A 16,428-nucleotide genomic window follows, 5' to 3' on the forward strand; every position below is an offset into this window, starting at 1 on the left:
GGATTAAAAGTTCAGGTTTGAGAAAATCACGAAAATGGTACTTTTTCCTTATTTCTGACTTTTTAAATTTTTGTCCGGTATGTTAGACAAAACGAGGATTACGCATGATCCTCAGACTATTTAACATAAAATGATTTTCCTTTAGGTCCTCTTTTTTTTTTTTAAGAGTAAAATACCTAGGGAAGCATATGGGCGGACTTTATCTCATATCTAAGGATGAAATTATCCACGTTTTCTACCGGTTTGAGAAAAATCGAAAGTTGGAATAAATAACTCCATCTCGATTCTCGCAAGTGCTCCCTCATGGCTCTCTGGGTAGCATACATGACTTAAGCACGAGAGATCCGAGTTCGATTCCTGGCGGGAGCTCATGTAGTTCGGATCCCACATTAAGTTGTAGGTCTATATAGTACAGTCAAAATAAGGTTTGAGGTAGACATTTAGAATAAAAACATGGGAACTTCTGAAATTTGTTTGCGATCATTAACCTCCAGAAAATCCCAAAAAATCCAGATGCGGGTTTTCCGCCATTTTGAATAAATAGTCTGCCATCTTGGATTTCTCACATGCACTTAGCTTATGCAGCGTAACTTCTAAACTAATTAACGTAGAAGGATTATTCTTTCTTTATTATACTTCTAATATTATAGGCAATGTAACAAGTCATTATCACTTTTCTCAGAGTAACCATTTTTGCATAACTTTAGGATAAATTGAAAAATTGATCTGTATTAGAGAACATATTCTTTTCATTGCCTCATTCAACTTAACAGAGTAGAAATATGAAAAAAGTGCTCGAATAAAAGTTATTGGAAATTTCATAAGCTTTAAAACGATGTATATATTGTCACTATATGCAATCTCAGAGATGCGCAATGAAGCTTCAAACATCATCTGACTGTGCACAATTTCTCTAGAAACATATGAATGAATCATTTAACATGAAGAAAAAGAGAGACTATTTAGTGATTTGAGACGGTTTTTCATCGCAATTTATGGTAAGGATCAACAGGTTTGGAAGTCCGGCTAGTTTAATAAATAGTTCGTAAACAGTGGCGTCGGCAGGGGGTGAGCAAGAACTCTGAAAGTAGACTTTCGCACTATCTTTCTGTATGTAAGCCTATGTGTCCATCGAAATTAGTGTTTAGGATAAACGTTTCAAAAAGGTGAAATCTATTGAAATATGTTTACTGATGTTATTATCCTGCAAAAAATGCGGTTGCGGGTTTTTCGCCTTTTTGAATAAATAGTCCTAGTCTAGGGCAATTACGACAAAAATCGATCAAACTTAAAGATTTTTTAAAAAAATTAAACCTGTTAGAATGTGTTATATGTATTGATATTATACTAAAACAGTTCCAAAAATCTAGTTGCTGGTTTCCCGCCATTGTAAATAAGCAGTACGCCATCTTGAAATTTTCCCCAGCACTTGGTTTTTGCTTTATGGCTCCTAAGCCAATAAACTTAAATGTATAATTCTTTCCTTATTATACTTCTAATATTATAGGTTATATAATAAGTGATCACTTTCTCCGCGTTGGCGTTACCAAAAGTTCAGTGTACCTTAAAGTTTTATTTATTAGTGGTTGAAAATATAAATTTAGGAAAAAATAAAAATGGTGATTTAAACAAGGGATTAATTATTAAAAATGAAGGAAAATACACTTACCGGAATTATTTGAGGTGCGTTTTGTATCCTATTTACAGCAAATACCATCATATCCTTTGTCATGATTTTCACTATTTCACTATAGGTACTAGCTTTGTGCTTAGATTCTTCTGCGCATTTATTAAACCGCTAAACTTAAAAGTACTGTGGTTATAAAAAGGAAGACAATATACACTGATCACCAGTTGAATTGTAGACACCTACCTAATAGCATGTAACACCACCTTTCGCTTTGATAACGGAGGCTATCCGCCACGGTATGGGCTCCACGAGGCACCTGAAGTGTTGTTGTGGAATCTCAATCGATATCTGCTGCAAAGTCTCCCACAGAGCTTGCAGGTTAGTTGGAAGAGGGTCCACAGCCGAAGGCGTCTTTCCATGGCATCCCAGATGCGTTAGATCGGATTGAGGTCCGATGACCGTGTTGCCAGATCAGAGGAGTGCTCATCAAACCAGTTTGCTGCAATCCTAGAGCAGTGGGCCGGCGCGTTGTCCTGCTGCAAGATTAGGTCACCACCTGGATGTAGCACTCGAGTAAATGACAAGACATTGTCGTCCAGAATATTGTGGTAGCGTTTACCTGTGAGGGACTGTGTTACACGTGTTAGGGGACCCATTTCACTCCACGTAAACATGCCCCAAATGAGAATACCAACACCACCGGCATGCACAGTTGCCCGCTGTCACGATGGATCCATTTCCTCTTGCGGTTGGCGTCGCACACTTGCCGATTCATCGGTATGTACCAATGTGAAACTGTCCAGGAAACCTTTTCCCATATCTTCACGGTTCAGAGGCAGTGTTCCTTTGAACATGCTAGACGTTATTTCCTGTGTTGTGCTGTTAGGAGGAATACTCGAGTGGGTCGATTGCTTGTGCACGTCATGGCGAGCAAGTGGTTGCTAATTGTGGGGCTGCTGACACGGCGTTGTTGTCTTACATTGAACCACCCCGCGATTTGACGCACTGTGGCCCGTCTATCGGCTGTTACGATGCGGGCCACTCAACGTCTACCCCTGTCGTCGACACGCCCCTGACCGCGGCAGTTTGCCCGTGTGGATGCGGTTTCACCGGAAGCCAGGTAGTCACGATACACCCTTGACACAGTTTTGAATATCCGTGTGCCGCAGCCACTTCCGAAATCGTGCCACCCAGTCGTCTGACCCCTACGAATTGACCACGGGCAAGTACACTCAGGTCATTCGTCTTGCCCATCACACACTCAGGCACGTAGCCAGGATTTCGCAATAGGGGGGGTCCGTGACGAAATACCGTGGTTATCATACCAGAGGATCGACCATTCTAAACTAATTGACTGATACCATATATTCGTTCGTTTAGCCAAGATTTCGTAGTGGGAGGGGTGTGTGACATGAAATACTGTGGTTACACACCAGGGGATCGATCAATCTAAACTATTTTACTGGCAACATACCCATATTAATTTGTTAGGACAATAAAATGAGGATATGTTAATAAGTATTTTAATAACAAACAATGAAGAAATCTCGAATAAAAAAATATTTAAAAAGTATTGAAAAAGATATAGTCTTCCGAGGTTATTCGAACTCGGTTCTACTTGCCTTCTTTCTTCTTTTTATCCCACTCCCGCCAAGTGAACTTTGTGGTGGACAAACCGAGTGCGTGGGTTTTCTCGGGGTTCTCCCGTTTCCTCCCAAAGGGAACGCGGTGGCTCAGTGGCAGAGCGTTCACCTCCGGTGCTTGGGGTCGATCCCGCGCCGTGTGGACTTTGTGGTGGACAAACACCGTGCTCGTGGGTTTTCTCGGGGTTCTCCCGTTTCCTCCCACTTTCTTCATTCCACCATTTCACTCATTTCTCATTATCACCGTCTCCTTTAGCCTAACCGGCATAACCGTGGGACGTAAAACTTAAAGATTTCATTTCATTTTTCCGTTTCCTCCCACTTCTTCATTCCACCATTTCATTCATCTCTCATAATCACCGTCTCCTTTAGCCTAACCGGCATAAACGTGGGACGTAACACTCAAAAATTTCATTTCATTTTTTTCTTCTTTTTCTTATCTTCGTTTGATGTCAAGAACAGCAACGCTATCTCTTTCGTGAGTAAAGAGATCCTCTAAAATGGATTAGTGTTGCCGCGAAATTCAAAATGACTCATGCATAGTGATTCTGGGCATTTCTTAAGTTTTACCTGAGAGTCTATCGATCGGTTTATCGATCGTCATTTGTAGTCCATAGGATTAGCATGGAGATAGATGAAATTCAGATGCTCCGTTACAATAATATCCATTTTCAATTTGATTCTTCCCCCTGGTTTCGTCCACACAAAGCTCCTCATAAGACAGAGTAACCAAATACCTTGTTTCATCCTTCTTTAATATTTTTCATTTTTGGATCCGAAGGGGGGGATCCGGACCCCCGGACCCACTCCTTGGCTACGTGCATGATACACTGCACTGACACGGATACCGAGAGAGGAAGTACACTTCAGCAGTACCCTCGCGATGCATTTCATTCACATGCACTTGTGGAGTATCAGCAGGGCGCTTTCTGCAACTTTCCTGCTGTCTCTAATTCAACCGCTGATCAGTGCATATGGCAAAGTAAAAAGCCTTGCGACGATAAATGAACTTAAACAAAAGTTCCAAATATACCAGTGTATTTTGAGACTTACTTTTCTCAATGGCGTTTTGCAGTTGAATGTCCACAGTTTTCGTTAACTTACCTTTGGTGACAGCTTGATCATCACTACTTTCATCTGCATCTTCAATTAAAGTAGTGCTATTACCACATCCGTGTTCACTACTCTGCCCACGAAATTATGTACTATCTAGTTCTCTTCTTTTGCACCCACAATTGTTTCCGGAGTTCACCTGGCAGTTGCGTGCTATAAACTTTAACAAATCTTCTGAAACAGGATGTTCAAATGTTGTTACAGAAAGAAGGCAATCACCACAAAGTCTCAAGCCCCATTAAATTAGAGTCATCTCTTGATTTTTCCACTGCTGAACTGATAGAACACACGGAGACTATAGTGATTTGCAGCAGCTGTTGTTGGAGATAGTAATGCTAAGTTGAAAGTGTCACTAATGCGTTGTTTGGATACAATCTTTCTGTACATGCAGAATCTTGCACAATCCAGATTTTCTTTCTCTGCACATCCATATAACGCTAAGAACATTTTTTCTCCAGCAGCTGTCACATCATCAGCAGAAGATGATGTTGGGTTGTTGAAAGCATCCATTTCTCGACGCAGTTCTTCATTTTTTTCCCAGTATTTTGTACGCAACTTTCTTCCCTTTACTGTGTGGAGCAGAAGTTGTATCACAACCAGTGAAGGCATGCAGAAATAATATGCAGTTCACCATATCGCCCAATGCGCTCTTAAGTTTGGAACTGTTGTATATCTTATGTGGTGGCTTCGAGCCAAGAATAAATAGTCTCAGCTGTTGCAAATGCTACCATCAGAACCAAAATATATGAATCTTCTTCCACTATTACAAATGAGCCAGATTTTGCAAGATTTGTTGCGATTAACACAACTAATGTGTCTGCATCTCCAGGTGATTGATGTACGGTACAACCAGATTTCTCGATACATTTCGACAGAAGTGATATCAATTCGGATTTGTTCTTTGTGTTAGAAATTCCTGTTTAGATAAACGAACAACGTGAATGTTATCCTTAACGATTACGCGTATTCATGGTTTCTTTGTTCATGTCCACTGTTTTACATCCTTTACGCTAGGTCGATCATCATAACCAGCAAATACAATAATTTATTTACCATAGTGTTTTGTGATAAACCTGACATATTGCTCATATAATTGGCCACAAAAATTATGGAAAACCAACAACTAGAGTTTTGGGACTATTTCAGTATAGTATCAATACATGTAGCATATTCTAACAGGTTTAATCTTTTTTTAAAGAAAATCTTTAAGTTTGATCCCTTTTTGCTGTAATTGCACTGGACTAGGGCTATTTATTCAAAAAAGCGGAAAACCAGCAACTGGATTTTTTTGCAGGATAATAACATCAGTAAACATATTTCAATAGATTTCACCTTTTTGAAACGTTTATCCTAAACACTAATTTCGATGGACACATAGGCTTACATACAGAAAGATAGTGCGAAAGTCTACTTTCAGAGTTCTTGCTCACCCCCTGCCGACGCCACTGTTTACGAACTATTTATTAAACTAGCCGGACTTCCAAACCTGTTGATACTTACCATAAATTGCAATGAAAAACCGTCTCAAATCACTAAATAGTCTCTCTTTTTCTTCATGTTAAATGATTCATTCATATGTTTCTAGAGAAATTGTGCACAGTCAGATGACGTTTGAAGCTTCATTGCGCATCTCTGACATTGCATATAGTGACAATATATACATCGTTTTAAAGTTTATGAAATTTCCAATAACTTTTATTCGAGCACTTTTTTTCATATTTCTACTCTGTTAAGTTGAATGAGGCAATGAAAAGAATATGTCCTCTAATACAAATCAATTTTTCACTTTATCCTAAAGTTATGCAAAAATGATTACTCTGAGAAAAGTGATAATGACTTGTTACATTGCCTATAATATTAGAAGTATAATAAAGAAAGAATAATCCTTCTACGTTAATTAGTTTAGAAGTTATGCTGCATAAGCTAAGTGCATGTGAGAAATCCAAGATGGCAGACTATTTATTCAAAATGGCGGAAAACTCGCATCTGGATTTTTTGGGATTTTCTGGAGGTTAATGATCGCAAACAAATTTCAGAAATTCCCATGTTTTTATTCTAAATGTCTAGGTTTGGCCCATTTTTGATGTAATTTGACTGAACTGAGTATATGGCTATAGGCTATGACCTCGCTGCTAAGACAACTGCTGATGCATATCTACTATGGTAACTATATTTCTTTTTATTAACCACAAAGAAAATATGTAAAAGTTGAAGACAACTCTGAAGGAACTCATATGCTAACACTGTGCAGGAAAGTAAATGCGCATAACGGAAACTGTCGCCACATGTGTCAGATGTCCTCTTTTTTACTTTATGAAATGTGGTGACTCTCAACCACATCTCATTTATAAAATTTGACTTCTGATATTGTGGAAGTTGAAAGTGCCACTATTGATAGATTATGTTCGGTTTAAGTTTAGGAAATACGTACGAAGGCGCAGTGATACAGCACTCAATTGTATAAATGGTTCGATCCAAAAGCCAAATGAGTTTTTGCTGAACAAATTCGTGTCCGTGGATTTTCCCGAGATCCTGCGGACGTCCTCGTTTCAGCAGTTCTCGCATGATCATTTACTTCCATTAATCACCTTTCTCTTTATTCTAAGACGTCGCAGTGGCTCAGTGGTAGAGCGTTTACGCCTGATTCCTGGTTTGATCCCATCTTGCGGCAAGAGAGCTTTCACAGTAGTAAACAGTATCTTTGTAGTAAACAGTGGACTTTTTCGGGGCTTTCTCCTGTTTCCTCCATTTTTTTCATTCCATCACTTCATTCAGTTTTATCACCACCGTCTCCTTTAGCCTAGGGTCCTTAGTAGCCTCATGGGACTATAAACTAAAAATCCATTTTGTTTAATCTAAAGGGCATAATTATGAGACATTAAATTAAAGTTTTCATTTCTTTTCGCTTTCTTGATACAATAGTGCCATTTTTTTTTTAAAAAAAATGTAACTTTATGCTGTGTTGGCAATGCTGTTAACCTTATGGTATCACAGAGTATATAAGACAATGCCTCGATGTAGATATTTGCATGGTATGAAATTTCAGCGTTTTTTATCCATTAGTTTAAAAGTTGCAAGGACAAATCAAGAAAAATGGTCCACACTATATATAATATAAATACACTATATACCTGCAGTGAAATTATAAGCTCAAGTGCTAACGCCGGCAGTTAAAAAGAATCACGCATTAATTCTGCGATATTCTACAACGTTAAACACTAATAAGCACTATCACCTGTTCAGGAAATACTAGAAGCATGAAGTTAGTTTGTACACCTTAATAACATATTATATAGGATCGTGTTTCAAAAAGAATGGCCTGATTTTGGGCGGTAATAATTACGGAACATGGGACGTGCCGGCAAGAAAATGAGTCATGTTTGAATGAGTGTGGCCTAGTTTCAGGAAATCGTCGTTAGATGTCAGTCAATGCGTCTTAACAGTTTGCAGTCAGTCAGAAGTAAGATGGTGTCCGCTCAACAGAAGACGTTTTGTGTACTGCAGTTTGCAAAGACTGGGTCGGTGATTTAGGTCCAGCGTGCTTTTCGTCGGCGTTTCGGCATCCGGCAGGATGCTTGTGCAAAAGTAAGAGTCCACGTCGGCCTCGCACTTCCGGTCTAGACGTTGTTCGTATTGCTACTAGTGGACACATAGAGCATTTGTAATAGCATAGCTAAAACTTGAAGATTTTGTAAGTATTTTGCGAATTTATCCCATTTCTGTAGTGTTTTTATCAATACATATTGACTTTTAAAATCAGATCATTCTTTTTGAAACACCCTATATATCGATGGATTTAAAGTAAATATGGTACAACAAAGGACGTTGACTTCTAATATTGCACTAAATTCCTTTGAAGTTTAATTAATCTGGAAACCTCATAAAAAGTTGAAACTTTCACAAACACAATACAAATCAATATAAGAGCAGCCTAAACAAAACTCCCCATACGTACGGTACATTATTAATATTTTACCAAATCACCTGGATCCAAGTAGCACTAAATTCTTCCATAAAACTTTCCCATTTTATCATGGTGATTAGGCCAATTTTACATAGGGGTATATCCTATCCCAAAGATAAATATGTCTCCAAATAGAGAATGACCGATAAAAGGATTGCAGTATGAATACTGTTCATCCTCAAAATTGCCCCGTATGCCCTTATTTATTAAACATTAATTCTGGGACAATGTAGGATTGAAAGCTCTAATTAGGTGCTAACTTCTGAGGTGAAAAATTATGACCTAAACATAAATAGGACTACTCCCCATTTATCGTTATTTATCGCGCAGTAATTTTGGGACCATACTGGATTATTGAAAGAACTAATTAGACGCCAAATCCTGACGTGAACATTTTACATTTTTTCAAAGTGGTTGGGTTAACTTCACATACACCTAAAAAACATAAATATGTCCTGTATGTCCTTATTTATTGAGCACTAATTCTGGGACCGTGTGGGATTGAAAGCACTAACTAGGCGCTAACTCCTGACGTCAACTCAGTGGTAGAGCGTTCATCTTTGGTGCATGGGGTCCTCGGTTCTATCCCAGCTCACGCCAAATGAGATTTGTAGTGAGCAAACGCCGTGTGCGTGGACTTCTCGGGGTTCTTCTGTTTCCTCCCACTTTCTTCATTCCATCATTTCATTCATTTCTCATCATCACCGTATCCTTTAGCCTAGCCGACATTACGTGGGACGTAAAACTTAAAGATTTCATTTCATTTTTTTTAAGTGGTCGGGCCAACTTCACATATACTCCAAACATAAATATGTCTGGTATGTCCTTATTTATTAAGCACTGATTCTGTAACCACGTGAGATGAAGAGCACTAATTAAGCACCAAAATCCCTATGCAGTTTAATTTTGATTTTAGAAAGTGTTAAGTTGGCCCAAATATCTTAGCAATCAATACGTTTTGGTAATCAATATGTTTATCACTAGAACAATTTGAGCACTAATTGTGTGGATTTGTGCACTAATTAAAGTCTTGACATGAAAATATTTATATTTCTGTAATGCGTTTGGATCAACTTCAAATGACTCGCTAACAGATATGTCCAGTAATATAAATAATTTTATGAAATCTAAAATTGCCATTTTTTAAAGTCTTTCATATACGTAGTACAGTAACTAGTGAGTGGGCACAAAAACAGGTTTTCGGTTTCTGATTTTTAGGAAAAACGAAATCAGTTTTTGAAAAGAAAAAAAATACTTTTTCAAAACTGGTTCGGTTTTCTATCAAAAACTTGTTTCGATGAAATCCCAAACCGTATTTGGAGAAAACCGAAATGTTGGCTTTTTTGATTTTCGGCTTTTGTAGAACCCGGTTCCGCTTATATATATATGTCTTAGTAATCAATATATATATATATATATATATATATATATATATATATATATATATATATATATATATATATATATATATATATATATATATATATATATATATATATATATATATATATATACACTGACTTTGCTCATCTCTAATAATAATCCTAGGTAAAGCTGTTTACATTTTTCACAAAGAATAACAAGTGCATCTTCTAAAATGAATTTTTCAACTTATCACTTGGGTTGGATTGGGTTTTTATCATTTCAGTTCAGTTCAAACAAGCATTGACGGACAGAAAGAGGATTCAAATATTTTTTTCAAATATTTACCATTAATCTATTCTTCGAAAAACTGAAAAAACGGACATTTTAGCTGAGCTCAGGGGCGGATCCAGGGGGCGATCACCCCCCAGAAGAGGAGACTTTTTTTATTTTATATATAAATGAAACCCATCCCAGTTGAGAGCTCTTAAAAGTAGCTCTTTTAAGTAGCAGTATTACAACTCACCTCCCCCATCAGAAGTCCACCCTGGATCCGCCCCTGTTTCAGTTACATAGATTATATCAACAGAAAATATCAACATGTTTTTCGTTTACTTAGGAGCATAAACGTTAACAGAGAAACAAGATTTATTTACATAATTATTCCGACTACAGTTAGACATATCGTTAACGTAATTTAAACCTGTCAGTTTCCTCATGAGAATACGAGACACCTTCGATTCCCCTCCCCCCCCCCAAAAAAGGCTTTAGAACACAATATACTTTTTGGAAACATTTTGACTCGATTATTTGAATGGAAAAATGAAATGAAATCTTTGAGTTTTACGTCCCACGATTATGCCGGTTAGGCTAAAGGAGACGGTGATGATGAGTAATGAATGAAATGGTGGAATGAAGAAAATGGGAGAAAACGGGAAAACCCACGCACACGGTGTTTGTCCACCACTAAGTTCACTTGGCGGGGGCTGGGATCGAACCCGGGACCCCAAGCACCGGAGGTGAACGCTCTACTACTGAGCCACCGCGGCCACTCAATATTTGAAATGGATATAAGAAGTACAATCTGTTCTCAGGAAATTTTATGCTTCTGGAGAAGTCTCTCATGAGTGTTTTGCATTTACATGAGACTTTATTTGAAAATGCTACCCAAATGAGGTGCTTTGGCGACGAAAAAAAGATCTAGCAGACAAAAAAAAAATCATGAACCTACAATGTCCTGCATAGACACAATACTGCGCGTTCTACGTAGAATAACTCAAGACAGTTAAATGTTCTTACAATATTATTATTATTATTATTATTATTATTATTATTATTATTATTATTATTATTATTATTATTATTATTATTATTATTATTAATAATAATAATAATAATAATAATAATAATAATAGACTTTATTTTACGTGCTGAGAACAGCTAAAATATAGCACTTTGTCTTATTCTACATTATTTTAGCAATGAATATATAGTACTAGTGATGAAATTATGTTTACATCTATATCATAAATTATTAATAATAAAAACATTGACAGTGTAGTGTACGTCAATTATTATTAAAACAAAGAAGTGTCAAAAATTGAAAGTAAAAAAAAAAATTAAAATTAAAATTAAAACTACTGTTATATTTAAAATTCTAAAATAAAGTCATATTTTAAGATATGCATTCATTATAGCTTTCTAAAATCCTACAGATTAAAATATGTTTTCTATTATGCGGTTGCAGTAAAATTTTTGCCCTTGTACCATATGTTGGAACTTTAAAATCAACATTTTTAAAAATATAGTCTTGAGGTATATTGGTTGTCAAGTAACTTTCCTACAAATACAGATTCAATCAATTTTCTCCTGTCAGCCAGTCGTTCCAAATTAAAATACGTTATCCAATATTCATACGTGCTAGAATAATAGTCAAGTCCTAACTTAAAACAAAGTATTCTAATAAAACACTTTTGCACCATCTCGAGTTTGTTTACGAGAGTTTTTGTTAGGCTGTTCCAAGTCACTTATGCATATTCTAGTTTCGACCTTACCAGTAATTTATATAAGAGTACATATGTATTTGATTGACAGAAAGCAGGCCATTGATTAAACAGGTAACCGATTATTTTTCTTGCTTCATTACGTACATTTTGTATATGATCACCAAAGCGTAGTGACCTGTCAAATGTTACACCTAAATCCTTTATTGTGTCAACTTTCTGTATTACAGTACCTTGTATTTCGTATTGACTTACATAGTATTGTGATTTGTTACTGTAGGTCATGCACTTAGTTTTCAGACAATTGATACTCATACCGTTATCCTTGCACCACATAATGATTCTATTTAAGTCATCTTGTAGCCTATCGTTGTCCTCAATATTATTTACTACACTAAAAAGCTTAATGTCATCAGCATAAAGTAAAACATTTGAATGATTTAAGACTGTTGGTAAGTCATTAATAAAAATAGAGAAAAGTAATGGGCCCAGAGGAGAACCTTGAGGAACACCGTTACTAATGCTGGCTGAATCTGACATAACATTTCCAATTTTAATTTGGTATGTTCTACCAGTCAAATAGCTTTCAAAAAATTTTAGGTACAAGGGTATGACACCTGTATTTGACAGTTTTTTTGTAACAGTAATCTATGGTCAACTGAATCAAAAGCTTTACTCATGTCAATGTATATGACATCAGTTTGTGATCTACTTTTCATTGCATAGTAGATAAAATCCGTTATTTCACAGAGATTGGTTACAACTGATTTCCCTTTATAAAAGCCATGCTGTGATTTTTGCAATATATTCTTTACATTAAAAAACAAGTGTTTGTGAATGATGGTTTCAAAATTTTTAGAAAATATGTTCAATAAGGTTATCAGCCTGTAGTTGTTCGGATTTAACTTGTCATTATTCTTGTAAACCGGTACCACATGTACATGTTTCTATTTAGATGGGAATGACCCTGTTCTTAATGAGGTATTGTATATTTTTGACAAGACTGGAGCTATTTCTTTCGAACATGCTTTAAGTATATAATTTGGAAAGCTCCCAGGTCCTGAAGATGCTAATGGCCGAAGTTTACCTATTACTTCAGTAACATCATTTTCACATATTACTGGAATCGTTATATTATTGCTGTTCAGATTAGTAACTACAGCACAGTCTAGGGTATTAACTTTTAAATTAAAATTATTGTAAATTACATCTTTAAAAACTTCAGCAATTTGCTTTGTCCCTGTAATGGTGGTACCATTGAACAAAATTCTAATTGGTACACTTTTGTCTTGAGACTTTTTGAAGTTATTCCAAAAATACACTTTGTTGGTACAAATACTATTCTCCAACTGCTCAAAATAACATTTTTTAAGTTTATTGTACATTCTTTTAACATTTTTTCTTAAAACCGAAAATTTTTCATAAATGGCTAAATTACCAGTTTTCTTAAATTTTACATTTTTTTTTTTTTTTTTTTATTAATTAATGCTTTTAACTCTTTAGTAATCCAAGGAGCTTTGTATTTCTTCTTTTGTATAATATGCTTTCTCGGTACATTTGCTTTCAATATATTTTCCAAACAATCTTGCAATAATACCGTACTGTTATTTACATTTCCTGAAAACCTATCTACTTTCATCTCAATTTTAATGTCCTCGTATAATTGATAAAAGTCTGCTCTTACATAGTCATATAACTCACCTTGAGCTTGAGCTGTATGTGCATTTAAGAAATTTAACTTTTCGTCAACCTGCCATTCGAATACGAAAGGTGGGTGAAACCTATCTACCTTGACTAATGGACTCATATCAAACCATATTGAGCATTCAGTAATATCAGTTAGAACAAGATCCAATATATTATACGGCAACTGAGAGTCGTATGGTTGATTATACTGCTTTAAGCTAAATATAGACGCTAACTCTAACATCTTCTCAGCTTTTGTTTTTAAATAAGAATGCTTAGTTTTTACGGTTCCATTATGCCAATCAATACCTGCAGAATTGAAATCCCCAAGAAGCAACATTTTCAAACTTTTTTCAATTAATAACTTATTCAGCCAGTCACAATAATTTACAAATTCTTTGGGTGGCAAATTAGGTGGAAGATAATGCAAACCTATTAATATTGGGGGATTATTGGGTATATATAACTTTATAATAATCACATCTAGGTTCGGAAACGGTACCTGTACTACGTCATACATTAATCTTTTATTTACAAACATAATACAACCTCCACCTGTACTTTTATTTGTCAGTTGAAGGTTTCTGTCTTTACGTATAACGTTATATTTCTCAGTAAGCTGTTCAAAATGAACTTTGTCATGTTTAAACCAACTCTCAGATATGCATATTAAGTCATAATCAGTGCAATTAACTTCGTCAATAAAGTCTGATCCTTTACTATTTAAACAATTTACATTTTGATAAAACAATATAATTGACTTATCTAATTGATTGCTCATTATGTTTCTATTTAGTTTAAACAGTATTTACGCACACAATATTATCTCTGAGTCTTCCATAGAATTCAGTAAAAAGTACTCCTTTCGGCCATACATTAGCATTCAAAATATCATCAAAATTATTTGACAAGACGGAAACATAAAAGGAAGAGTAGCTGTTGTATTTTGTTTTTAATTTTACACATTTTTGTACGTCTATATCAGCAATGTCTTTAACAAAATTCGATAATTCTTCACATGTAACGGTTGGATCGAGTCTTGAACAAAAACTGCTTTTGTTTGTGCTTTTTTGTTTACTTCTAGCTTATCACTCACCTTTTTTCCTTGCATCAATGTTGATCTAGTTTTGACAGGCTCACGTAATAATAATAATAATAATAATAATAATAATAATAATAATAATAATAATAATAATAATAATAATAATAATAATAATAATAATAGGATTTTCACACAAAGGAAATTAGTGCATGAGATGTTACTCATATATTGTACGAAATATAATTTTCGTTTCTTAAACATTCAACGTTACATCTTGCTGATATCGATAAGCTAATATTGAGGGTAGAAATAGGACGGTACTAAAATACGGGACATTTGCCTGACCCGACTAAATTGGCGGGGACGCGGGACACTCAGGTTCAAAATCGGGATTGTTCCGTATTTTACGGGACGTATGACAGGCTTAACATAATTTTATATGATAGGCCTATATAGGGCCTACATAGTCTAAAAAAAAAAAAAAAAAAGGAAAAGAAACCGACAGTACTTACGTTGCTATAAGAGACATTGCAACAGGAAAAGTGTGCATTTTCTTTCCTCCATATTCATATTCACTTAAAGTGCTTGGCCACCATCGAGAACAGAAACCAAATATCACAGCCATAGAAACACATAAAACAAACATCACTCCTGGAGCTATATAATTCGTCCAAAACAATGGATCATCATCAACAATCGACTCCGTCATTGTTTTACTTTAATGTTTCTCTATCAATATAATGTTGTTTCACAACTTGAGAGAGAAATGTTCTGTAAAAAAGGAAGAAATTTTAGATTCATTTACCAAACGGTCTTCACAAAATAAATACGAGTATTGAAAATATGTTTTTTTCTGCTTCGCCTACAACTGAGATAACTATTAAACTGTATATAGCAGTGTTGCTAAGTAAGAATATTACAAAACACCACACACAATTCGTATCTAAAGTAAAGCGTACTTAATTTACTTAGTTTTCAGTTTTAGCGTCGCTTTCAGCGCCAATACTACATGAAACGTAAATCTACAGCTTAAAGAGTGTTAAGTACCTCTTCCATCTTTGTATTTTAGCCCATTTATTAATATGGGGACGGAGGGCTTGCCCTAGGCAATTTTCCGCCCCGTGCAATGGCATCATTTCCGCCCCCTTTCTCCAGAAAGAAATAATCTTTAAAGCCATGATTTTAAGTATGCTACTTCATCATGAACAACGAAGGGGGGGGAGTGCATTCAGAAACGCCTAAACATTATAAATACAATCTCGTTGTGTCTGTTTTTCTTTAAATAATACTCTATTATATTAGTGAAAAATGAAGCAAACACACCTGCAGAGGAAAGATGGTAATCCTTTTTATGGAATTCAATATAAAGCTTCAATCTCAATATATCAATTTGCAATTCCAGTGCAACTAGCTCCTTTATATTTATTTCTTGATTTTCCTTCTACATCTGTTAATTAAAAAAAAAAAAAAGTTTCAAGTTTCAATGGTAAGGAACTTGTTTGTGACAAAGACAAGACTTTTTATTATATCAAAACTGTGATAACTAACTAACTTGAACAGGTGTTCGCTACTGTTCGAGAATTGAGTTATGTTGTATTTGACAACAATCAAGCAAATTCATGCTGGGATTTGTTTGACCATTTGCTTTAGCACTGTCCATGTGATCTTAAACTAATGCGACCTAAACTTGATTTATGAATGTAGTACAGTATTCAAATAGAATGAGAGCTTCGTAAATTTAACTTCCATCATCACGAAATCTGTTTCCAACAAGAAATATTTATTTTAAATAATGTAGTTATGATAAATTTTCCCGCCCGTCGAAACTTGCCACTCCGTGTAAATGCATGTGTTGCACATATGGTAGAGGAAAAGGGAAGGAGAAAAATATTACCTATTCTTGTTTGAAATGGACTGAAATTTTGGTGGTTTCATTTTCGTGATTTCTTCCTCAAATCTATTTTAATACCACCTTCCTCTGTGGA

At 35.5% G+C, this 16,428-nt stretch overlaps 1 protein-coding gene across 2 annotated transcripts in view; it reads right to left on the minus strand.

The window, feature by feature from the left end:
• Positions 1-15,270, minus strand: part of LOC145679683 (sodium-coupled monocarboxylate transporter 1-like) — a 100,923-nt gene extending 85,653 nt beyond the window's left edge. For both annotated transcript variants that reach the window (XM_081750258.1, XM_081750257.1), the window contains exon 1: positions 14,956-15,270. In XM_081750258.1, the coding sequence (XP_081606384.1) occupies positions 14,956-15,152 (197 nt within the window). In that variant the 5' untranslated portion in view covers positions 15,153-15,270. The remainder of the gene's footprint in view (positions 1-14,955) is intronic.
• Between the last annotated feature and the right edge of the window lie 1,158 nt (positions 15,271-16,428).

The sequence above is a fragment of the Thermobia domestica genome, chromosome 2, assembly GCF_964235325.1.
Source record: "Thermobia domestica chromosome 2, izTheDome1.hap1.1, whole genome shotgun sequence".
Taxonomy (NCBI): Eukaryota; Metazoa; Arthropoda; class Insecta; order Zygentoma; family Lepismatidae; genus Thermobia; species Thermobia domestica.